Below are 26,284 nucleotides of genomic sequence, written 5' to 3'. Positions count from 1 at the left end.
AGATGCACGGACTGTTTAATGAAACTGTGAGATGACAAATAAATTTACACCACAAAATAATGTTATGAGATAGTTTTAAACGCGTATATGTATGTTTTTAATATATGAAACATAAAACATTGGGTAAAAATGCAATGATACTTTTAAATATGTAACAAACCTACCAGTAGGTGGCAGTAAGTGACTGTCTTGATGAGTCATTGATTCAAAGATTCGTTCAAACAACTGATTCATTAGAATCAGAAAATAAGTGAGTCATTGAATCGTTCACTCAACAGATCAACAATGCTCAGAGACCCTCGAAGGTTCTGCTGTGGCTTTGTTTGGAACTATACTTGTTGGAAAATGAAAAAAAAAAGACTAAAATGTTACTGATTTGATATTAAATTCTTATTTGTTTTGTTTTAAAAATCAGTGTCATATTTGCAATCGTGCTGATATTTGGGAAAACGGCACTCTTGCTTGTGTGATGTTGCTTAACTGTATCATGACATGAAAGTGTTAATGTTGACTACAGTAACAAAATTGTTCTTTTTTTGCATTATGGTAATGGAAACAACAAAATGCTTCTTTGTAATTGAAATGAATGAAAAGAGGAAAAAAAAACACATTCTTAATGAGATTCATCCATGAGGAAATCTCATGCTATGATTTCCTAAAAGATGAGAGGAAGCCCCATGTGAACTTTTTTTTTTTTTTTTTTTCTGGAGGAAACAGAAGCAAAGAGAACTTGAAGAAGGTGTGGCCGTGAGATCATTCTCCATCAGTCTGGGTTATTGTGGGTCTCTGTTTTAATTCTGCTGAAGTGGAGCGAGAGTCTGGGCGGGTGGGCGGAGCTTTTGCTGCTCTGTGGGAGGGGACTGCTGGTGGGGGAGGCGGGGTATCGTGGGGGAGAGGCGGGGTTTGGCAGGTGATTGACAGGTGTCATGGGGGAGTCTATAGCACTTCCATCGGAAGAATTGGGGCTGGCGCAGCGTCCTCTTTGAAGGTAGCGAATGCACTTCTTTTTCCTCCTAGGAACAGTCAAGAGAGTTATCTGTGAATAAAGCGTGGATGTGAAACGTCACAAAGATGAACTCTGGACAACAATGATAAAAAAAAAATAAAGAGCACACAAAACAAACAGTTATGCCAGAATATATGGAGTAAAATAAGTGCGAAAAAACGTGTGACGTGTGAAATTACTGAAAGCAGGAGTGCTTTATTCGACAGCTCTGACTGAAGTTCAAGCTGATATCACATGCTTTTTTTTTCTAAAAACATGACACTTCAAACTCCAGAGAAGTTTTATTCTCATGGCGAGTGAATGTTTTCATGCAGAAATCATGATTCTTCAGTAAGTTCACACTCTAAATTTAGGATCAATTTTTGAACGAACTCAAAGCATAGTTCAGAGGAATTTCAAGCCAATCACATTTAACATTTTAACAGTAAAGTACATGAAAAACCTATTTCAATTCACGCATACACAAGCGGGAATGATATTTACAGTTGAGTGCATAAGTTTGTAGAATCTTCAAGATGTTAATAATAATTCAAAAAGAAAAAAGAAGGATCATAATCCTCTCGATATGGTGCTTCTGAAGGACAGTCTTAAAATAATGTTAATGTCTGTTTTCTACAAGGTTTTTCTTTTACTTCGGAAACTTGTGCACTCAAATAAATATAGACACATTTACAGTAACATTTGAATGTAACAATGAATGATAAGCGGTGGTTTGAACCAGCTGACCATTTGACTTGAAGGAATTACCTCAATCACAACAGTTTTAACTAATAGGTTACATGTTTTCTCAAAGGATCTCATTTAAAGTGCGCTAACTTGCATCCATTTCTAGAACAGAAATCTGAAGATCAAGTAAAGCCAGGTTCAAATGTCTTTTCATTTTATCAGCATATTAGAGAATGAAATCTTATTTAAATCAGGGGAATGAAAGGCTATATGAACAAACCCTTCAGAATCTAGACAGGAATACAACTAAAGTTTGGTGTCAGAGCTTCTGAAGAAAAAAAAAACTCCCCAGCTTTAAATATTTGTATTGTAATTGAGATCTACAGATGGAAATAGATGAAGTAAGCCTGAAGGGATAGTTTTGAAGCTTGCACTGAAGTTGAAAGCAATAGAAACAAACTGTCTGGAAACCGCAGCGAAAGCAAACCACAGTGCCAACCCCGTCAGGAGAGGATGGAGATCAGATCATCATCTCTCACACTTCACACACACACACACACACGCGCGCGGTCTCTCGGCCGTATCAAAGTCTCACAGGCTTCCTCTGACAGGAACGTCACCGGCTCTCGGTCAGCGGATGGATGCTGAAGGGAGCACAGCTTCACTTTGAGAGGATCACACGCTTCTCACCTTCAGTGCGTTTGGGATATTTCCACAGCGTGATGATGACCGTCAGCTTTACGTCACTCGTGATGCCTCATTTCTGCACTGCTTTAGTCACTAAACAGTGTTTTTACTTCGTTATTTTACTTCGAGACCGTGCACCCAAAAATATTAATCATCACTGACTTACCCTCATGTTGTTGCAAACATGTATGAGTTTTTTCTGCTGAACACAAAAGAAGATATTTTGAAGACTGTGGGTAAGCAAACAGTTTCTGGTCCCCTTTGACTTCCATGGTATTTTTCCCCATGCTATGGAAGTCAATGGCTACCGGCAACCATTTGGTTCCCCAGTCTTCAAATATCTTCTTTTGTGGTCAGTATATTTTTTTCTCCCATACTGTGAAAGTTAACGGCTATCGCAAACCTTTTGGTTTCCAACATTCTTCAAAATATCTTCTTTTGTGTTCAGCAGAAGAAAGACCCCCATAAAGGTTTGCAACATGAGGGTGAGTCAATGATGAGAGGGCTTTACATTTTTGGTTGTCATTTTTCATGTATCGGTTTTTTTATTTTGCAAAACTTTTTCTTGTTTCACAAAAAAGCGTAATATAGTTTTTTTAAGAGCTGGTTTGTTCTGATCTTGAGCGTGTGCATGACTGATTTGCTTATTGTGGAAGAAAATCATGTTAAGATCATGACTGACAGTTATTTGTGAAGTAAATCTGGGCACTGCTTCCATGTGCAACTGTTGACGCAAGCTATATTAAAGTGATTGTTACGTTATGAATATGGATATTTTTCTTACAAAAATGCATCGATTCGCTAAAGGAGGCCACTCAGCGGGTGTTGCATGTATCAGTCCAAAAGAAGTTAAATAAAAAGTGCACATTCTTACAACAGAATCATCTTACATGCAATACAATACAATTTTTTTTTTTATAACGCTGACTGGAGTCGTCTGAAAGAAGAAAGTCATATACACCTAGGATGCCTCTGGGGTGAGTAAAACACAGCCTCATTTTTATTTTTGGGTGAACTAACTCTTTAAGTACATTAAAAACACAAAACAATGGGTCCCGGAGTAGTAGTTTGAGTAAGCATGGACCAAAACCTTGCTGAAAGTCAAATGAAGCAGTAAGAGAAGTGTCTGGTTAAAGCAGAGCTGGACTCCAGGATATTGGAGCTGAACACGTGTGTTAGTGACAGTCGTACACACCTGCAGGGACCACACCAGTCTGTTTGTTGGTTGAGGCCAAAGCGAGCACGGCATTTCTTTGGCGAGCCGGGGTCTGAGCGAAAGGCAGCATGCGTGCAGAGAAAGAGAGAGATGGAGGCGAGAGGAGATGAAGAGGAAAGAGGATGCAGAGAGGTTAGCCGTCCAGACAGCAGGAGAGAGAGAAAAGCAATCACCGTCAAGACAATCAAGCCCACTGCCAATAAACAGAGCTACGTTATATCATCTCAGCTAGTCCATGCATACTGCCTACTACAGTGTTAAAATATACAGCAGATATGAAAGCTTGTTTCTGCCACTGAATAAAAAATAAAAAAGATAAATTGTTTGACACATTTTCTTACAATTGCAAGTTAATTCTCACTTTTTTTTTTTCTCGGAACCGCATGATGTAAATGTGCAATTCTGAGTTATAAAGTCAGAACTGTGAGATATAAACTCGCAGTTGTAAGAAAATAACTTCTGAACTTCATAGCTTTTTTCAGCAGAATTATACTCAAAACTATTTATTTAGTCTGAGAAAACTAAGACTTGCGGGATATAAATTCGGAATTTGTGGAAAAACGTCAGAAGTGCAAGATATAAATTCCCATGGCGGAAATGGGATTTTATACAATGATTATTAGAGATATTGTATTGCAAAAAAATATTATTGCAGTCAGATTTCACGTATATTTCAGTGTCGTTTTTTGTAATTATTAGTGAAATTTCTGGGTGAAATGTTTTTCACAGTAAATGTTTTCAGTGTAGTGGATGTCACACACCACACACTGCATGCTGCTGTTGATGATGCCGTGTACAACTGACGACTAAAGCAAAGAAAGTGGCATGGCTTCATTAAGCCTTAAGTATACTGCAGTATATTAGACAGTTGCTCTGCTTTTCATGAGCAGAATAATCTCATTATGATGGCACGGCAGTTTGATGACAAGACACCAGTGTTTGAAATAGCTGCATTATTAGCATTTATTAGAAATAGTAGTAATATAGTGCACTTGTGTCGCTGTAGGTTGTGTCAAAGGTGTGCGGTCATCTGCTCCGGATGTGGCTCATCCAGTCAGAATACAGTTTCAACAATCAGTTTTACCTTTGATATTTTTGTATAAGAAACAGAAGTATGTTCCTTAAGTTAGGCGTGACTGTGATCTGTACAGAACTCACTCTTAAGCATGTGAACACACACACACACACACACACACACACACGTACCTATGCTGGAGTCCTGCTTGTCTCGTTTCCTTCGCTTCTTTTTGCCCTGTGGTGATGGAAGATCAGAGAAGGACGTGAACATGATGACCATTACAAACACACGCGCACACACACACACACACACACACACACACACACACACACACACACACACACACACACACACACGAGTGTCAAATCATGTTAAATACATCTGAGTGAATATATGATCTCTGCACATGTGTGAGCGTGTGTGTGTGACTGTGTGCGTGTGCGCGTGTCTGAGTGAGCGTGTGTGTGTGACTGTGTGCGTGTGTGTGTGCGCGTGTCTAAGTGAGCGTGTGTGCGTGTGTGTGTGCGCGTGTCTGAGTGAGCGTGTGTGTGTGACTGTGTGCGTGTGTGTGTGTGTGCGCGCGTGTGTCTGAGTGAGCGTGTGTGTGTGTGCGCGCGCGCGTGTCTGAGTGAGCGTGTGTGTGTGACTGTGTGCGTGTGTGTGTGCGCGTGTCTGAGTGAGCGTGTGTGCGTGTGTGTGTGCGCGTGTCTGAGTGAGCGTGTGTGTGTGACTGTGTGCGTGTGTGTGCGCGTGTCTGAGTGAGCGTGTGTGTGTGACTGTGTGCGTGTGTGTGTGTGTGCGCGCGCGTGTCTGAGTGAGCGTGTGTGTGTGACTGTGTGCGTGTGTGTGTGCGCGTGTCTGAGTGAGCGTGTGTGCGTGTGTGTGTGTGCGCGTGTCTGAGTGAGCGTGTGTGTGTGACTGTGTGCGTGTGTGTGTGTGTGCGCGCGCGTGTCTGAGTGAGCGTGTGTGTGTGACTGTGTGCGTGTGTGTGCGCGTGTCTGAGTGAGCGTGTGTGCGTGTGTGTGTGTGCGCGTGTCTGAGTGAGCGTGTGTGTGTGACTGTGTGCGTGTGTGTGTGTGTGCGCGCGCGTGTCTGAGTGAGCGTGTGTGTGTGACTGTGTGCGTGTGTGTGGACAAACACATCCGCACAGCAGCTCTGCAGCTAATATCTGTGCGTGGGTTGTGTGTTTCCTGTTTATATGTAGGTGACGGCTGTAAATGTAGGTGAAATTTCTGTTCACATGTGACGGGTCTCAATCTCTGAGAGAGAGAGATGCTGCTTCCTGAAAATACTCAAATATTGAAATTACCAAAAAAGGAAAAACAGTAGCAGTGATGAATGAAAATTAATAATTTGGTGCATTAATCTCTTTGATCATCGGGGTGTGTTTTTGTTCAAATAATTATTATTTATACATTTATAAATTATCTAATTAACTATCAAGTATCAAGATTACAAAGACAAACCGTCTTATCTTTGGAGTAACATAAACAATAAGACATGCATAAATGTATTATTTTAATATTTATATACTACTATAGTTTTTATTCATGTATTTAATTAGCTTTTATTTTTGTACCTTCAGTTTAATTTTTAATGAGTTTCTGTTTTTTATTTATTATTAATGTAAGTTATATTTTAGATTTAGTTTTTTATTTTATTTTATTTCTAGTTATTGCCTCAACTTTGGAAATCAGAAATCTTGTTTTGCCAACTAACTAAAATAAGTTTTTTTTAAATCATGTGTTAATCTCTGACGGAGAGATTTATTTTTTTATTTAGTTTTATACATTTGTATATTACCTAATTAAGCATTAAGTACACAATTTCACATATATATCATGAATATGTTATGATATTATATATTCTCTGAAAATAATCTTCAACATTCAAATAGCTATGTTTCCCTTCAGGAACTCGAGCTGCGTCGAAACGCGCTGGGAACGCCCCTGTGTGCCACGCTCTGAATCACATGTGAACTCAGTACATTGGAATGGCAAAACGTCACATGCGGGGTGATGCAGATATCAGAGGGCTTAAAGTCGGCATGAAATAAAATTTGAGAATTTGATGGAATACTGCAGTGTTTATTAAAAAAAATGTGTCCGTGCACTTTTTTTCACTTATATTATTTTCACATCATAAATTATAATAAATTCATGTGCCCTCATAATCTTTAATTAAAAACGTTAACTTCCCCATAAAATTATTTCTCTGCTCTTCTGGTCGCGAGCTATGGCACAATGCGGAGCTATCTGGAACTTAAAGGTTTAGTTCACCCAAAAATGAAAATGAGGCTGTGTTTTACTCACCCCCAAGGCATCCTAGGTGTATATGACTTCCTTCTTTCAGACAAATCCAGTTATATAAAAAAAAAATTGTCTTTGATCTTTCGACCTCTATCATTGGGGAGGTTGTGGCCTAATGGTTAGAGAGTCTGACTCGTAACCTAAAAGGTTGCAGGTTCGAGTCTCGTAGCGGCAGGGATTGTGGGTGTGGGGAGTGAATTTACAGCACTCTCTCCACCTTCAATACCACGACTGAGGTGCTCTTGAGCCAGCCGCCTAACCGCTGACTGCTCCCCGGGGGCCGCAGCACAAAAAATGGCTGCCCACTGCTCCGGGTGTGTGTTTATGGTGTGTGTTTTTACTTTGGATTGGATAAATGCAGAGCAATAATTCTGAGTATGGGTCACCATACTTGGCCACGTCACTTTCATTGTAGTCAGCGGGTGTTGCATTGCATCAGTCCAAAAGATGTAAAATAAATAGCACCCCTCCATAAAAAAAAAGTATCTCACACGGCTAAACGTGTTTTTTTCCCTAACCGTCTGTTCCAGTAGTGCAGAAGGTAAAATGTGTGTCATACATATCTTGACTTGATCGACCCGGGTTTTTGGCGAACTTTTTTCTCCCTTTTCAAATTTTCTGATTACTGCCAGAAAAATGTCGGCAATGCAATGTTGCCAGATATTGCTATTAAAATAAACAAAATCCTATAAATAAATAAAACAACCCGAAATTATTTCAAATATTTTGAAAATTAGATAAGATAAATTTATTGCTCACTCTAAACCGCAGCTTCCCATTTTATTAACTTTCTGGAGTGTCAAATTAAGTGGAAATTGCGTCTCGTCTTCTCGCTTTCAACTCTCTGAAGTCTCGTTCACTTCGGCAGTGTCTTGCAGCGATAATTTTCATACCACGGATGCTTAACATTCTGAATTATACATGCAGACATTTATATGAGGAGTTTAGCAGCAAATTAGTCAATCAGGGAACAAATTTTACTTTCGAACATGAAAAATTTACAGAGGTCCGGACCATGGTGACCTCATAGCTAGCTACGGGCCTGCTAACCTCATACCTCACGCTCTTAATAAAGTGATTATTAAGTTTCGAATATGGATATTTTTCTTAAAAAAAAAAAAAAATCACATCGAGTTGCTACAGGAGGCCTTTTTTAATGTAAGGGCGCTTTTTATTTTACTTCTTTTGGAGTGAATCAATGCAACACCTGCTGACTGCAATGATAGAGCTTGAAAGATCAAAGACAATATGACTTAACTTGATGGAGGACGCGCTCAGTTTCTCTCTCTCTCTCTCTCTCTCTTCCTTTCGCATTCCCATTTTGTTGTCAGTTCTCCAACTTACAACAATCCAATCAATTCCCGAAGGATGAAATCAAGTCCCGCCCTTTCATTTCAGATGCCGTTTCACTCAGATATATGAAGATATTCACTCAGTAGAGAAGACAATTGCAACTTCCGTTTCATGCCGACTTTAAAAGTGCATCCAAATCAAGCAGCGTTAGCTTCTGGGTTTTCAGCAAGCGCTCTGTGTGAAATGTGTTAGTCTTATTTACTGTTGTTTGTATTAACAATGCACAATCACCTCTATATGGCGCGCTAAACAGACAGCACTTTAGATCGTGTGTTCTTCTCTGCCTGCACTAAACATTATGGGTGTGAATGCATGCGATCGTTGTGTTGATGTTTGGGAGCGGAGCACGCACAGTTAGCTCTGGAGGGGATGGATTGTGCATTGTGCTCCCGCCTGGCACACTTTGAGGAGCGTGTCCGTGTTTGCAGTCTTTACAGTTCCTTTCCCACTGTTGCTGAGCCACGGCAGCGATGAGATCACATATGAATCTAGCACTCTCTCTCGAGTTTCGGAAGCATGCGCTGTGGTCTCTTCCTCTTTGAGTGAGAGATCTATGCTGAAGCTATCTTCCTCAGAGGAGGTTGATGTTAGCAATGATGTATATGAGATTTAGAACTCACCAAAATTAACATTTCAATCTTTTGCATATGAAAAGCGTACTGCATTTTAGATTGCTTGTTTCTCCCTGCCCTCACAATAATTAGGGGTGGGGATGCACGTGATTTATGTGTGGTTTGTTTTGGAGCGGAGCACGCACAGTCAGCTCTTGAGGGAGCTGGCTGAGTTCATTCATAAAATGTCCCTAAGTGTACAAGTGTGTATTACCTTGGATGTTTAGTTCTTCTTCCGCTGGCGTTTCTTCTGGAGGGAAGAAAGTCTTATGCATTATAGAATCGAGTGGTTTGCGTGCATTACGGGTCTGCAGCAAATAATGTGCTGGGAATCAATGAGCAGACGGGAGGTTCCTATTCTCCCTCTTTCCCCCAAACGTGTGCAAATGTATAAATGCGTTTGCAGGCTATTTATCACGATTGTTTTAATTACATCATATAATATAATCAGACCATGTTCACTTGTCTGGTTGTTTGGCTGCATTTGAGTCTGAGGAATTAAATTATGAATATTCATCTGGCTTTGAGAAGATATATTTTTTGTATACATATACATATATTTATATTTATATATATTATTCCGCAGAGGGATAAGAGACGGGCCTCACTCTCTAAATACAGGACTCTCTTGGTATATAAAAAATTATTAGTTAAGAGTATGTTGTTTTATATCTTTCTTTCTGAGGAGGTTGATGTGGTCAGCAAAATATTAGGAGTTGGTATGTCGGGACCTATTAGTTTTCTTTGTCTCTACACTGAGGTGTTGAGAGCATGGGTTTAACCATTTTTCATTCCAGCTAATCTGCCCTTTAAAAAAGTTATATTTGATGGGCTGAATGAGTAGGTTTACAGGGCGACGTCTTACGTGGGATAGACGCCTGTGGGCTATCTGTTCTCATTGCAACATCACTGGACACAAGTCTCAGGTGCTGCTGGGTGGGAGCAGACCTAGCTGTGTTCCAGCTTCTCATTTGTGGAACATCGGTTCTCATACTCTCCCAGTATATCTGGAGTCAGAGCGGCACTCCCGGGCCGAAGGCTTCTAAGCAGAAAGTGGATTTGCAGACCATTTTTTTCGTTAGATAGTATTTGACTAAAAGGTCCTGATGCCTATGCCATAGGACTTCTGAGGGCGGGCCCCTCTGGGGAAGAGTGGTGTACACCTCATCATACGGTGCCCATCTCTCCTCAGTGCCCTCAGGAGACAAGCCTGTCAACCCTGCCACCCCCAGTGTTTCAGGGCACAGCCGTGTCCAGCAAGCACATCTCTCAGCATTTGCCCGGAAACGTAGTGGGAGGGTCACTACAGTCTGGGAGGTCCTCCACTTCAGGGCACTGAGCTAGCAGCTCTAAATACACCAGAGGCCAGTCTTGAGAGACTGGTCCCCTTAGTACATCATCTGGCAACGTGGAAGCTTCTGTCAAATGCATCTTGTTGGGTCCTGCACACTGTACAAAGAGGCTACAAGATTCCATCCAGGTTGTGTCCGTCTGTATTCAATGGGGTGTTTTGCCCTCTGGTGGGCCCCGAGCAGGCACTGGTCATGGAGCAAGAATTAGGCACCAGGATGGGGGGGGGGGGGGGTACCACTCAGTCATGTGACTCAAAGATCAAACAAATCAAGGTCCGAGGACTGGTTTGTGATGATAGATTTGAAGGATGTGTACTTCCATATATCCATCCTCCCTCAACACAGAAAGTTCCTGATGTTTGCTTTTGGGGGCAAAGCGTACCAATATCAGGTTCTTCCGTTCGGTCTTGCACTCTCACACCGCATTTTCACCAAGTGTGTGGATGCTGCTCTGGCTAATCTGCAACTCTAGGGCATCTGCATACAGAATTACATTGAAGATTGGTTGATACTAACTCAATCAACGTTCTCGTTCACATGAAATAGTTGGGATTAAGACTAAATGCAAAGAAAAGTGTGCTTTCTCCAGTACTGAGAACCACTTATATGGCCATAGTGTGGGATTCGACCACGATGTAGGCACGTCTGTCTCCTGGTCGGATCGAGTTGATCCTCATGGCAGTCAAGAGAGTTAAAGAAGGGCAGTCACTCACTGTAAAGCAGTTACAGAATCTGTTGGATCTGATGGAGGCTGTGTCAAAAGTGATATCTGTTGATGGCCTGTTGTACATGAGACCCTTGCAGTGGTGGCTCTGGACAAAAAGGTTTTCCTTGATGGGCAAGCCTCTTCATATGATCAAGGTCACGTGGTGATACTTACGTGCCTTAGAAATGTGGAAGAAACCTTGATTTCTGTTACAAGGCCCAGTGTTGGGGGCTCCATGTGTCATGTAACGATAATGATGGACAGCTTCCACACGAGCTGGGGAATGGTCATGAGTGGCCGCTCCGCCTAGGGTCTGTGGGAAGGTCCCCATCTCATGTGGCACACCAACTGCCTGGAGATGCTGGCTGTGTTTCATGCATTAAATAAATAAAATAAAAATAAATGTATGCATTTAGCAGACGCTTTTACCCAAAGCGACTTACAGTGCATTCAGACTATAAATTTTTACATATCATGTGTTCCCGGGGAATCGAACCCCCAACCTTGCGCTTAATAGCGCAGTGCTCTACCAATTGAGCTACAGGAACACTATTAAACCATTAAAGCAAATTCTCCCAGACCTGAGAAGCCATTATGTGCTTGTTCGCACAGACAACACACTGGTGATATCATCAATCGCCAGGGGAGTCTGCACTCATGCCCTCTTTAAAGGCTGGCACATCAGATCCTTCTGTGGGCCCAGGGCAGATTGCTCTTTTTGAGGGCAGTGTACATCCCTGGGCACCTCAATCAGGGAGCAGACTTCCTGTTGAGACAGGTGCTGAGGCTTGGGGAATGGAAGCTCAACACTGAGGTGGTGGAGCAGATTTGGAAGAAGTTTGGTCAAGCCCATATAGACTTGTTTGCATCTCAAGAGAACTTACAATCTCCCCTGTGGTTCTCCCTCATGCATCCAGCTCTGCGGCTCAGCTCAGCGGATGCGCTTTTAAGCTATCTGGCCTCTACAGCACCCCCCCCACACCCCCCCCCCCCCCCGTGATGTTTTGTCATTCCATTGGACTGATTTCACATGTGATTCAGAGTGTGGGCACAAAGGGGCGTTCCCAAAGCATTTCGATGCAGCGTCTCATACCTCGGGGAACCAGGGTTACATACGTAACCTAGAGACGTTCCTTCTAAAGTAAATTTAATGAATGTAAAAAAAAGACTATTGCATAAAAGCGTCTGCTAAATGATTTAATGTAAATGTAAAATATCATAAGATTTTCCTGGGAAAACAGTGTGAAGCATCAATAATAAAAATGGGAACTGTTGCAAACATGTTGCTCTTGTTTTCCAACATAATAATAAATAAACTATAAATTACAATTTTGCATTTTGAGGTATCTTCATTTTATTTTCAGTTTATGTGTGTCTTTTTACCTGACACAAAATTATGCACATTTTAAAGGGGTCATATGATGCGATTTCAAGTTTTCCTTTCTCTTCAGAGTGTAACAAGCTGTTCATGCATAGATAATATTCCTAAAGTTGAAAAGACTAAAGTCTTTAACCCAAAGAGATATTCTTTCCACACCCTCCTCCTCACATGTTTAAATATGCCTCCACATGTCTACGTCACTGTGTGGGAAGAATTTCATAACACCGCCCAAATATTCACGCAGAGAAAGAACGCATAACTTTTATTCTTGATTTGTGGAGACGCTCTTTTTTGCTGTGAATGCAAAACTACTTTGTTTGGCCTGCTAAAAGAGGGCACAACTAGAAACCAGTGGTTAAGTTGTATTTACAACACTGTTCTAGAACAGTTAAACCTAAATATTTGTGTGTGTGCAGCACATTTTACGGAGAAAACAGTTTCCTGAGCCTACAATGCCGGCTGTTCTGACTCTCAGCCTGTAAGTACGTTTTCATGCAACATGAGCTTTGTAAAAATCAACCCATTTCAGAAAGGCAGGGCATAGAGGATAAACAATAATGTACATTATATGGAAAATAATGTTTTTTTTTAACATTAAACCACATAAACATTGCATTTCACCAGATACACAATGTTCTTTTAAGCAACGTCATATGACCCCTTTAAGATTTTAAGCACATTTTGGCGTTTCCATCCAGCGTTTTTAAGCAATATCTTTAGTTTATGTTAACTAACTAAAGTTAACAAATTATACATGAATGTAAAGTGTTACTGTATTTTAAGTAATCACTGTAATAAAAGATTACAAAGAGCGTTGGAATAACTTGCACAATAAAACACATGCATAACAGTGTTATTTTACTATCATTAATACTAATACATTTTGAATTGGATTTTTACACTTTCATTTGAATTGGTTATTTTTGTAATTTTGTTATGCCTTTTGCCTATTTTATTCATCTTCTTCATATTTTATTTCTAGTTAGTAATTTCAATGCCTCAACTTAAGAAATAATAAATCCTGCCTTGGCAACTAACTGAAGCTAATATCACCTAAAGTGTATATTTTATTTTATTGCAGATTAATTTCAATTACCTGAATTGTTTTAATCGTTTAAGTCAACGATAACCCTGATTCATAAGAAATAAATGTAATATCCATGCATTTACAGTCTGATATAGAATAATCTCACTGTTCTGGCTCTGTAATTGGCTAAACGGAAAAGTTTGGACTCTGGATCTGCTCCTCCTTCACGATTATTCCCCACATGTCAGAATGATCCTGATTTTCCTCACTTAGCCAAAGAGTAACGAGAAGCACTTACGTAGTTGTCGCGGGCTGACCAGCTGGGATAAAGCTGCATGTGAAGCTGCCGCTCCTTCCGGGCCAGTTCATAGTACTTGGCCTGTTCCTCGCGGGTCAGAGCATGCCACTGTCACACACACACACACACACATGCATCAGAAACACTGCCAGACTCTGATCCTGATAGCAGATGAAGTGGGTGGGAACTCACCCGTCGTCCCAGGATCTGGTTGATGGCGGCGCTCTCCTTCAGCGTGCACTCAGCGATGACTTTGGCCCGCATCTCCTTCATGTAGAGCATGAACGCATTCAGCGGCTTCTTGATCACCGGCTTCTTGGGCTCCTTCTCACGCTTCGCCTCTGGATGAGATTTGCTAAGGTATGTGTTGAAGAAGAAGGAGAAACACACTTTATGACACAAATAACAATGGCTAAAAACATCTGGATGAGCGGCCCATTACTTGCAATCAACAGTCACACATCCTGACATAATTTCCAAAAACGTTTCATCGTTATGAAAATATGTAGTTTGTATTGAATATGAGTATCACGATATGAGAGAAAGTGTCCATTTCAAGGATGATATTGTGAAAAAGTAATTTTGGAAACTTTCCAGGAATTTTTTGAAAGTTTCCATAATTTACCTGATACCCCCCCCCCCCCCCCCCCCCCCCCCCCCCTTGCAACACTATTGTTATCACCATCACTTCGTCTCCTGCTTCTGCTCTTCTTTGGTTTTCTCAGTCAACTTCTTGGCTAATAAAAAGACAGTTTTGAGTAGCAGACAAGATTTATCTGACCGTGTTCGGATACGAGATAAATCTTGTGGAGGATACAGATCTGAAATTTCTGACATGTAGACTTGATCTAACATCTGATAGGAACAAGCATTTTCAGCTGACAACACTCTAAAATATAAATATATCCAGTGTTGTGCAGTAACTGATGATTACATACAGATACAGATTAAGTCAGACCCAAAGACCCTGACAGCTTATTCTGATCTGTACACATCTTCTTTCATACTCAGGAGTGCAAACTCATGAAACAATTACAGATTTCACAGAACAAAACATTTGCTCTAGAACTACTGGAGAGATCGCCTTTTTGGTGTTGTGACCAAAATGGAGCAATTAAGAAAAAATGGCAGAAACATACAATAAAACACCCGGAATAACATTGGAGTGTGCTTGAATTTCAGGAAACTAACTTGAGGGCTTCAAGAGCTTGCAAGCCTCTTCTGTGCACTGAAACATCAGATCTGCAGGAGAACTTACACATAAATGTTCCTGTCGAACTGGTCGTGCTCCTGTTTGCCGGAGGGAGGCACTATGGCGGGGTGTGGGATGCCTGTAGGGTGCATGCCGGGCTGAAGCATCAGAGAATGAGAGAACCTACACACACACATATGCACGAACATCAGTTATTTCAGCCCACACAATGAGATTTTCAAGCTCAGTCTGTATTAAAAAGGAACTCAAAAACACAACAATGCATTAAAAAAAAGACATTGCAATGACAAAATAAAAGTGTTGGTTTGAGTTCCCTCTTAATGAAGCATCAATGTGTCATGTGACCAGCAGCTGGCGCTCTATCTGCACCACTGAAGCACCGCAAGCATGTACTGCAACACACACAGAACCTCGTCCTGCCCGAGGGAAAACAAGCACACCATCTGAAGCATTCAAGAACAACTCTTCAATCTCATTTCAAAGCCTGATGGGAAGGACAGCACAGAGCCCACTGGAGGAGCTCAACAAAGCACCCGACACACTCGGAGCTCAAGACTCTGTTTCGGATTTGTGCCCTTGACACGAGAAGAATTGAACAAAGATGTGCGCAGTCTGTTGACATCCGAATAAAACCATTTCCACAGCTTGGATTTATTACTGCATGTAAGCATATTAACATGATTTGTTCATCTAATTCGGGTTTTGGGTTACAAAGGGAGGATCTGATCACAGAGTTGACGTCTGATGGGATAAACCACAGCGATGGGTTCGTGCCAAGCTGGCGTCTTTGAGCGGGAGAGGAACAATCGCTTCACTGAATCTACTTTGAGACTGAGCTGACCGAACAAATGGCTTGAAAAAACAGGCGAGAGGAGCGGATGATGGCACAGGGACCTGGAGGCTATAAACGCCTCTTCTGATTGTTCAGAGTCACTGTCTATTTCCACAGAGACCAACTATTAACCTTCCTGTTGTGATGTGGGTGTGATGTTTGTGTCAAAATGAGCCCCTATTGGTTTCCATGTAATTTGACAAAAATCAACAACACCAGTCGCGCAACAATTAAATCTCTGTTGCAGCTTGAAAGAGACTTATATATAAAGTTTTGAATGGCAGTGTGTGTGTGTGTGTGTGTGTGGACAGCCGTTTGGGATTAATAAGAGTTTTAATGTTTTTGTTTTTTGTTTTTAAAGAAGTCTCTTCTTCTCATCAAGGCTGCATTTATTCAATCTAAAATACAGACTATTTTAAAGTATATTTAAATCGACAACCATTATTTTAAACTGTAATAATATTTTTATTTTTTCTCTCTCTCTGTATTTCTGATCAAATAATGCAGCAAAAACAATGCATGAGAGAAACACTGAGGTCTAAAGAGTCTAAATCGTATCCAAAATTGAATATAGCTTTTTTTATGTCTGGTTGTCATCCTCTTGTGATGGTAAAACAGGTTTCTCACACTTATTTCCTTAATTAAAGGAACGTTCCGGGTTCATTCGACTCAAGCTCTGCTGGAAGCATTTGTTTCAACTCTCAGCTGAAAAACTGGGGGAAATGCGTTTCCATAAGGCCTGTCCATACATATGTGACCCTGGACCACAAAACAAGTAATAAGGGTACATTTCTCGGAATTGAGATTTATACATCATATTAAAGCTGAATATAATAATCATCTCTCCATTGATGTACTGTTTGTTCGGAGGACAATATTTGTCTGAGATGCAACTATTTGAAAATCTGGAATCTGAGCGAGCAACAAAATCTAAATATTGAGAAAATCATTTCTAAACGTGTTCAAATTAAGTTCTTAGCAATGCATATTACTAATCAAAAATTAAGGTTTGATATATTTACGGTAGGAGATTTACTAAATACCTTCATGGAACATGATCTTTACTTAATATCCTAATGATTTTTGGCACAAAAGAATAAATCAATAATTTTGACCCACACAATGATGACACCCCACAGACTTAAGATGGGTTTTGTGCTCCAGGGTCACAAATAATGATAGCTAGAACAACCAACATCACAATAACACACCGTTTATTACAAGTGCACTCCAGTGTTGTGGTCTGAAACTTTAATGCTCGAGCTCTTTAAAGCAGGATGGATTCTGAGCTGAGTGCCACTAGTGATGCACTGCTGACAAACTCAATGGACATGTTTTAGCTGAGTAAAGGGTGAATCAGAGCTGAACCCAGAAGGTTCCTGTAAGCGTGGCTCAGTGTAGCTGTAGTTCAGGCGGATCTGTGGTTCTGAGCTCAGCGGCGACACACATACGGCTGAAGCGTCGCGATGCGGGCAGCAGAAGCACAGGTGAGGGCTGGTACTGTACCTGGGGAAGGACGAGCTGCTCTGGAGGCTGGAGGAGAAGGACTGTCTGAAGCTGCAGGAGGGCAGAGGATAGACAGGCTGATTGGGCCTGCGGGTCGGGGGACACAGTTAGAGCCTCCAGCGGGTTCAGCAGGAAGATTTCCTGAAGGATGCACTGCTTACAAACTCTGAATGTGTTTGTGGCGGGACTAACTGTCTGTCTGACCAATGGAGGCAGGAAACCTCTCTGAAAACAGTTCTAGGGCTGCAGGGGACGCTGGAAATCTGATCAAGCAGAGCCATAACTATAGTTATCTAAAACTACAACTGAAACTACAATACAAAAAAAAAAAACATTGCATAGAAATATATGTATCCGCTTGAATAAAATGGTTGTTGTATGTTGAATTTAAAAAAAAAAATCAGTGCATTTTACATGGGTATGATTTTATTTAAATTTTCAAATAAAAATGTTCTAAATGCATTTATTCAAACCAGAATCAATCTGTTCGTTGTGATAAATAAATGTGTTCAAGTAAAAAGTATAAAAGTGGTTAAAATATGGCTCGCTGTGGAACAAGCAATGCTGAAGTCGTTAAATGTACGAGACTAAAACTAGTTTGATTCATTGCAAATAAATACTTAAGCCTGGTTATTAAGTATTTAAAACACATTGAGTTTATATACAAAAAAATCTGAAGTTTATTCGTTTTCAATGTAAACAGTGCAGCCCAAATGAACGCACATTTTATATGCAATTCAGAAACATAAATCTTAAATATAGGCCTAAATATTGTTTTGACTGATGCTTGATGTTTGATGTTTTTAAGCTGGTCTGCTTCAGTGTACGTCACTGTCAAATGTTCCAGCTGACCAATCAAATCAAAGAAGGCGGGGCTTTATGTGTTAAAAACAATATAGGCTGAACCATTTACATACAACAGAGTACATGAGCATATTTTATAATAACAATATTATTTGCACAGTCCAAATCTCCTTCTTGTTCATTTACTGTTCTCTTTAATAATTCCCCCTTAAATCCTCTACATAATTCTTTTTTTTTAAATCTCAAAACGACACTCCCTTATTTTCTCACTATATGTTCAGTTTCATCCTGATTCTTCACTTTTCAGCAGTGAATTATTCGTGTTTCCAGCTTGTTTTCTCAGGTCATGACAGACATCAGTAACGGTTAACAGAGCAAGACGAACACACGGGTTCAGTCCCCAGATCCACACACACACACACACACACACACACACACACACACTGTATGATTAAAACATCTGTCACTCAAACAACATCAGCTCAATGTCTCCAGATTCTCCGAATCAGCTCGCCACTGAATCACGCACAAAACACCGGAGACATCCATATCAGCACTGAACTGTCATAACTGCTCATCATGTAAAATAAGAAGTAACAATAAATAAAATGTTCAAAATGTATTATTAAAAAAAATAATAATAAATTTACATTTACGGGAAATATATTATGAGTGCAGCAAAACAATCACATTTGAATTAACATTAAACAGGTATATTTAAAAATAAATCTAAATCTTGTCAAACTACTTACTAAACAGTTAAATACGGTTTACTAATACTTATATACTTTAAACAAAAAATATTTTACATTTCTGCAACTTTTAAAAAAACAATAGTAAATGGACTAAAACAAATTGATGTCATAAAAATCACAGAACAAATTATATTGAGAGAGAATATATTGTAAACGTTGTTTTATTTAGGCCTTAAAAAAAAATTCGTTTTTTCCGACCGACCCTGTCAATTTATGTGCGACCCAAATTTATTTTATGAGACTGGGGAAGAACGGTCTTTCACACATCGTTAATTAAATTACAGTTTCCTTTAAATGCTGTTTTACACTTAAGTAATCCGTTAAAAACCATTAAGTATTGCATCAAAACCCTTTAACTGTCAATTCCTAAAGTGAGCTATAACTTAATGTTTGGAAATCGTAACATTAAGAGAAACACGGGGGGAGTCAACAATATATCGCGGAACAGAGAGGGCACTGACAACATGCTGACAGACAGGACATTAACATTACCAGCTTACTTTTAATATGAAACAAAGTCTCATTTGGTTATTTCACCTTTCAAATGTGGTCATTTTTTAAAGAAATGTAAACAATAAATACCGTTTTGTGGCTCTTGAATGTGTCGAACAGATCGCTGTAAGTTAGATCATCAGTTAAAACTAACTGATCGTCTCTTGCTTCTAGTTAATTTATAGCATCAAAATCAAATAAACCACATAAATGAACATAACAAAGAATGTTGTTTGACTACAAAAAGATGTCTGTACACTCCGTTTTTCAAGTTCAAATCCTCCATGTTAATCTACTATGAGATCGCCTGTCAAACTCCCGCGAAGGCTTTTTGTGTGTGTGTGTGCGTTTTGCGTGTCTATGGCAACAACAGACTTTAAACGGGAATACAGAATCACTGTCGTAAAAGTACTGGTACACACATTTAAAATCAGCGCGCGTGTGTGTGTGTGTGTGTGTGTGTGTGTGTGTGTGTGTGTGTGTGTAAAACTGCCACTGGAGAAAAAAATAAATAAATTAAAAAAAAAAAAAATCCCTACCGACCAATGACCTCAACTGACAACCAACCGGAACCAAACTTTTTTTTTTTTAGGCCTTATACAGTATATTATATGCTGCTATAACATTATGAGCTATGAATATATTATACATTTCTACCTTATTATGTTGTGGGAAATTACAATATGAGCTCAATTCTGGAGAAGATGACTGCATTTTGATCATTGTATTAAATTTTATTATATTATTGTGTACAATATTCCATTCCATTATATTAAATAGTAACATTTATAACATTACATTACGCGTTTTTATTGTGTTGCAGTACGTTTCTACACATCTAAACATACAGTGGCCCAAAAAGTCTCGAACGGAGGAATAATGTCATTCATCACACCAAGGGTCTGTATCTGCATCAAATATGACAGAATCCATGATTTTCACTCACATTCACATCTTTGCCATTCATAACAAAATCTCTGGGAATGTTATCTCCTCCCTTTTATAAGCTGATAAGTCTGTGTTCGTAGTACTATCCTAACTACGGTTATTTATCATCAGCGATAAATCATGAACGATATGCGAGCCGACATCGATTCACTCACTTTGCAAAAAACTAACAAGAACACGTCTTGAGAGTCCAAAAGCATTGAGTGCGTGATGAAGGCTATTAGAAAGCACCCTGTCATTCAAGTTTGAAAGCTAAAATTATCCATGAATGCGTTTTGTTTTTTATATTTATAAGATAAGCTACAGTGTCGCAATATCAGTGCTGTTTTCCTGAATATCAGCACGTGAGAGTGATCTCAAATGTTGTACTGATTTTATACAACAGTTCAACAAACAAAACGTTATGTATATGGGGTGGGTTTCTTTTTAGGCCCAATGCTGTCACATATTGTGATAATAGTTCCAGACAAAGCTGAAGGGACTGCAGACGGCTCAGTCTTACCAGTTCATGGACGGCGTGATCTGGCCTTGAGGCAGCTGGTAGAAACCGGAGATTTCCTGCGACTGATGCCTGTGAACACCTGGAAGACAGAGAGAGGAGGACAGCCGTTATTAACACGCTGGGAACCTGCCATTACCCCAGCCTTGTCTCAAAAATCAAACGCCTCGAACCCTGGCCAGACGACCAGAGACAAAGAGACGAGCACCTTTTCCCACAGAAGAGTGTGATGCTTCACATGGAGCTCGCGAGAGAAATGATGAAGAAATGAGAAATGTGTGTGTAGTATTGGAGAGACTATACACACACACACACACACACACACACACACACACACACACACACACACACATACTGCTGTTCAAAAGTTTGAAATCATTAAGATTTTATATGTTTTTTTTAAAGAAGTCTCTTCTTCTCGTGCTGCATTTATTTGATTCAAATACTGAAAATAAACTGTAATATTGTCAATATATTATTGCCATTTAAAATAAGGGTTTTATATTTTAATATACTTTAAATGTTATTTCTGTGATGCTCCGCTGTATTTTCAGCATCATTCCTCCAGTCTTCAGTGTCACATGATCTTCAGAAATCAGAATAATATGATGATTTATTATCAGTTGTGCTGCTTAATATATATATTTTTTTCAGGATTCTTTAATTAATAAAAAGTTAAAATGAACAGCAATTATTTAAAATTGAATAATATTTATTTTATTCTATTATAATATTTAACAAATATTTATAATTATTTAGTAATTGTTTTTTAAATGATAAAACAAACAAAAAATTATAGCCTAATGAAAAAAATTGCAATACTAAATAATAAAGTAATTAAATTTTTATCTAAATACACTTCCCCTAAATACATGTTTACAGGTTTAATACATTCCATTTAATTTTAATAATCAAAAATAATGTCTAATCAATTGATTTAAAAAATACATTATTATTATTATTATTTACAAAAACAGGGCCATATAAAATGTTTTATTTTTTTTTTGGTAATTTTGTTATCTTTCAATTTAATGATTTAATACACATTTATTTTCAAAAACAAATACATTTAGACATTTAACATTTTAAAATGCAATCAAATGAAAATGCAACAGTTCCTTGGATTTTTAGCCTTTATATTTAGGTTTACTCTTTAAATTAAAACATGGAAGAAAAGTTGTGTGTTATTCCTTAAATATTTAATTATATTATAATTTTTAATCAAAGAAGTGCAGTCTATTGGACAACAGTAATGCATTTCTGTCATAATTTCTTTGACTTTTATTTTGGCGGGTTGTTGTAAAGAGCTTTGCGTTTGAGTGATGGTAGTGTTTCTCAGTTTAACGCTGTGTAAGTGACTCTCTGAGCAGCTCTGGAGATGAAGTTCATGTGCTAATGTCCTCATATCCAGTCACAGATCACAAACACACATTCTGCACTATACTTTAATCTCATGTTTATTACTGGAGTCCTACTCTTGGGTGATTTTAGTTACACAACACAGTACAGTAAAGAGCCTTGAGAAGTAGCACAGCTCTCAAAGCCTGTTCTTTCATATCTTCTCTACACTTTCAGTTATGATTAATTTAAGCATCAACAGATGTTTATCCAAAAATGCCTTATTAGAAATGGAAATGACAGCTAGATGAGTCAGTAGCTTTCATACAGTAGGAGTACAGAGCTGGAGAGCCGCTCATATTGAGATCTCTGACCTTTAATTGGTATTTTGGCAAATCTGAGCACACTTTGAGACACAGTTGAGACGTCTTCTGATACTCTAGAGGAGACGCACGTCAGATTACAGAGGTCAGGACTTCATTTAATCTTAATGCCGTCTAGGTATTCTTATGGTCAGCTTCATATTTGAGAGTAAATATGATTTTGTAATTGTGCAAACAACAAAGCAAAGCAGCACTCTGCTTTTGTACAGGAAGTCATTTGTCAGATGCACCCTAGAGTTAAGAGCGACCCCAAGCAGCCTGTGTTTGCTGAAGAATGCTGCGTGATGACTATAATTTGCATTTGCTCTGGGCCTGTTTGTGGAGTGAACCCTCAATAAATCTGCGAGCTGGAATGTGCCCGAGTCAATCGGCTCCACCTGAGAACCACAACATCAAGATTAAAGTCAGGATCTCTTCACTAAACGCCTCTTATAGATCTTTTTGCGAATGATTCGATGTCTATGTTTCACAATTTTGGACATAACGACAGATTTGCAGAAGCTTTTTTTCTCATTAGTGATTTAATGTAATTATTTATTTTACATGTTGTAAAATACAATGTAAAATTAACCATAAATAACTGTATATACCGATATTGATTACTGTTGTAGCAGATGATTTAAACACTGTATAGACATTACAAAAAATCCCTTTACAGCTCATATATATATATATATATATATATATTTTTTTTTTTTTTTTTTTTTTCTCGTATAATTTCACCATATAATTCTGGAAATACTCCATATGTTAACGAATGGGAAATTTATGCTAAAACTATTTATTTTTTAAACGTGTAAAGCAGTTACGGTACTGGAAACATTATGATTTTTTATATTTTTTACTAGATTTATAACATTTTATGTTTTCCGCTCACAAAGGCTGCATTTATGCGCTCAAAAATACAGTAAAAACATTACTATTGTAAAAAAAAAATAAAAAAGTAATATATATACATAAATGTTTTCTACATGAATGTATATTTCTGTGATTTAAAGCTGCAAAAATCCAGCGTTGATCACAGGAGCACATTTTTAAATCAATTTACAATACATTCAAATAGAAAACAGTGATAATATTTCAGACTTCATTTACGAAGCGTAATGTTTCCAAACTTTCGACAAATACTGTACATGAATTTCTTTCCAACCCCAGTTATTGTTTATGAGTGCAAGTTAAATGTTTTAGCTTTCAAAAAGCCATCGAAACATTCCCAGTAGATATAGATATAATGAGCAATTCTTGATAGAAAACATGAACAGCGAATGGGCTGCCCTTAAAACAGTCTTTCAATATAAGACACGTTCCACTGCGTGAAAGTGAAAGCCATTAAACCGATGCCTGAGATGACTGGACCGCAAGCGCAGAGAAAACTCCATCAAGATATCAAACAAAGTACAGTAAAACATAAACCCTTCACATACAGTAAGCATCAGAGGTTTAAACGTTCAGTACCATGTACTTTACCCACGTCATGTCACGGTGGTTGAGTCCGACACACTTCACTGATTTACACACAATGAACACGAGGACAGGTGTCCGACCCGAGCCCATCCATGGCTTTAACTACAGCTAATGGGAAATAATCAAGCATCTGTCACTTCTACTCGATTTACAATGGATTGCAGAGTTATTAAGAAGGAGAAATGCACTCATTACTGTAGTAAAGATGGGTCATAACAACACTTGGCTAGACGACTAGTCATCCAACAAACAAGCTCAGGTTTGCTTATGTGTTTTTGAGCATCATATTTCATACATCAGGCTTTTATGGCTAGAGTGAGAATATGGGAGAAACAAATAGCTTGGTTTTATTTAGAGATTCAAACTGAGCAATAAAAGTTGGTGCAGATAGTTAAATGGCTAAAAAGTGCTTGTAATGTAGCTTATATAAAATGATATAATTATCTAATTCGCTCTATATCTCCTTCGTGTTCGTCTTGAAATATTACAAAGTTATTCTTATGTTTACTCAATAAAAAATGCACAAGCGGAAGGTGAATGATGATTACACTGAAAGGCCTTTTACTTTGAAATTATCTGTCACTTTTTTTAGCAAAGTTTAGATCAATTGGAGGCCTTCGAAGGCTCTGTATCAAACACAACGTGAAATATACTGTGATCTAAGTATAGTCTACTAATTGTAGGCTGTTTACTGTACAGTCGTTGAATTAAAGGAATCAGTCATCCACAACCATCACTCACAAAACGCAAAAGAAGAGTTGTACTTTAGGAAGCTCTCGCTGTATTAAGCACAGCTGTCAAGACAAAAAAAAAAAACAGATAAAAGTGGAAGGCGGTGGGTTTGAGCTTCAGCGGAGGAGAAGATTATCAGTGAACAGTGACTGAGACGCAGATCTGTTCCTCACACAAACCATCAGAAGAATATAATGCAGACATTTATAATTAGGGCTGTTTAATGTGTTAATCTGGTGTGATTAATATCACATCTGTACATCATCTTACATCTGATGAACGTGCTGATGCAGGAGCTTAGGAGAATGCGGTTATATGCCCTAAAGTTCAAGACATGAGGGTGAAAATGCCCCTCTTATATTTAAATCATATGATATAGTTTAGCGCTGAAATTTCCTTAACATCTGAACAATTTCAAATGTGATATTGATTGAATACAGCAGTTCAATAAACATGATGCGTTACATTTTAGACAGTGTTGTCAGCGATGTCTGTTTTTGCTCAGTTTGACGAACAAACATCGCTCCAATCAAAGCCACTGCAGAACTGCTGTGTGTCTCGATGCAGCACAGCGGCGATTCGTCACAGAGTGAATCAAGTGAGTCAATGATTCAGTGACTCATTCACAATGACACTCACTTTCTTCCTTCTAGAATGAATCAGCCGTTTGAACGAATCAAGTGAGTCAATGATTCATTAAGACAGAGGCTGCATCCAAATCTGCATATTGTCACGAGTAGGTACTTATTTTAACAAGTAATAACTGTTGTGAACACTAAAAAAGTATGTTCTATATAGTATGCACGTGTTTAGTATGGATGCAATTATTGCTATTCCTTACAATTATAACTAAAGAGCCTTACATACCATGCTATTTAAACGAGTTCATTTCAAATTATTCAGTATTTAAGAACAAGTAGTGGGCGGAGTTTATGCGCAAACTGTAATCTCATTGGCTGGTGCTCATCTATTACTGTCCCTGTTTTGATTTCAGCAAATCAGTTTGAGCTAACTCAGAAAACGTGATTAATATTCATGAACCCAGCAGTTGGTGATCGTAGTATTAGTAACAAAAGTTACTATTATCTATGACCAACAATATCTTAAGCACCAGTCCTAAGTTCAGTTAAAATGACATACGAGTTACCAAGTTTTAGTTCTAATCACTAGTTCTATCATTAAATGGTGATTCATTATCTTATTATCATTGGGATAGACTGATGATAAGAGTGTACATTCAGTTATTTAAGAAGCTGTGCCATTTTACAAAAAAATAAAAAGCTGATTAGGTGGAATCATATATATATGCTTTAATTTGGGGATGTCCTTATTTGTAAAACTGGTATAAAAATATAAAAGTAAACAAAGTTTTTTTTGAAATTGTAAAAAATGCAGAAAGTTTTCTTTTGGGATGTGTGTGTGTGTGTGTGTGTGTGTGTAAAATAGTATATCAGTCTGGCGAGTAAACTAAAATATTTACAAGCAATGGTGATTATATTACCAAGGTGTGTGTAGAGGGTTGAATCAGTACATCATGTAACTAATTAGATGAACATTTTTGGTCGCTCTACAGCTATATTTATAATGGCATTTTTGTAGTTTTCTTCTCATCCTTTTTAGAGCCAGACGGACGTGCTCACTATGAATCGTACTGCTATGTTTCTTTTTTTGTGTTCTACTGACGAACT

General features: G+C 38.6%; 1 protein-coding gene across 14 annotated transcripts in view; it reads right to left on the bottom strand.

Annotated features, from left to right (window-relative positions):
* Positions 1-389: 389 nt before the first annotated feature.
* LOC132130088 (transcription factor 7-like 2) overlaps positions 390-26,284 on the bottom strand; it is a 49,405-nt gene continuing 23,510 nt past the window's right edge. For 2 of the 14 annotated variants that reach the window (XM_059541730.1, XM_059541731.1), the window contains 8 exons: positions 20,683-20,761; positions 17,182-17,268; positions 14,889-15,005; positions 13,823-13,985; positions 13,631-13,738; positions 4,782-4,827; positions 3,555-3,627; positions 390-1,013 (listed from right to left, as the gene is read on the bottom strand). In XM_059541730.1, coding sequence (XP_059397713.1) covers positions 764-1,013; positions 3,555-3,627; positions 4,782-4,827; positions 13,631-13,738; positions 13,823-13,985; positions 14,889-15,005; positions 17,182-17,268; positions 20,683-20,761 — 923 coding nt within the window. In that variant the 3' untranslated portion in view covers positions 390-763. Of the gene's footprint in view, positions 1,037-3,554; positions 3,628-4,781; positions 4,828-9,080; positions 9,117-13,630; positions 13,739-13,822; positions 13,986-14,888; positions 15,006-17,181; positions 17,269-20,682; positions 20,762-26,284 lie in introns of those variants that run through there. The other 12 variants (XM_059541732.1, XM_059541733.1, XR_009428672.1 and 9 more) reach the window with 11 other exon arrangements.

The sequence above is a fragment of the Carassius carassius genome, chromosome 47 (assembly GCF_963082965.1).
Source record: "Carassius carassius chromosome 47, fCarCar2.1, whole genome shotgun sequence".
NCBI lineage: Eukaryota > Metazoa > Chordata > Actinopteri > Cypriniformes > Cyprinidae > Carassius > Carassius carassius.
Note: the sequence above shows the minus strand (reverse complement) of the source record. Positions and strands in the feature narration are given on the sequence as shown.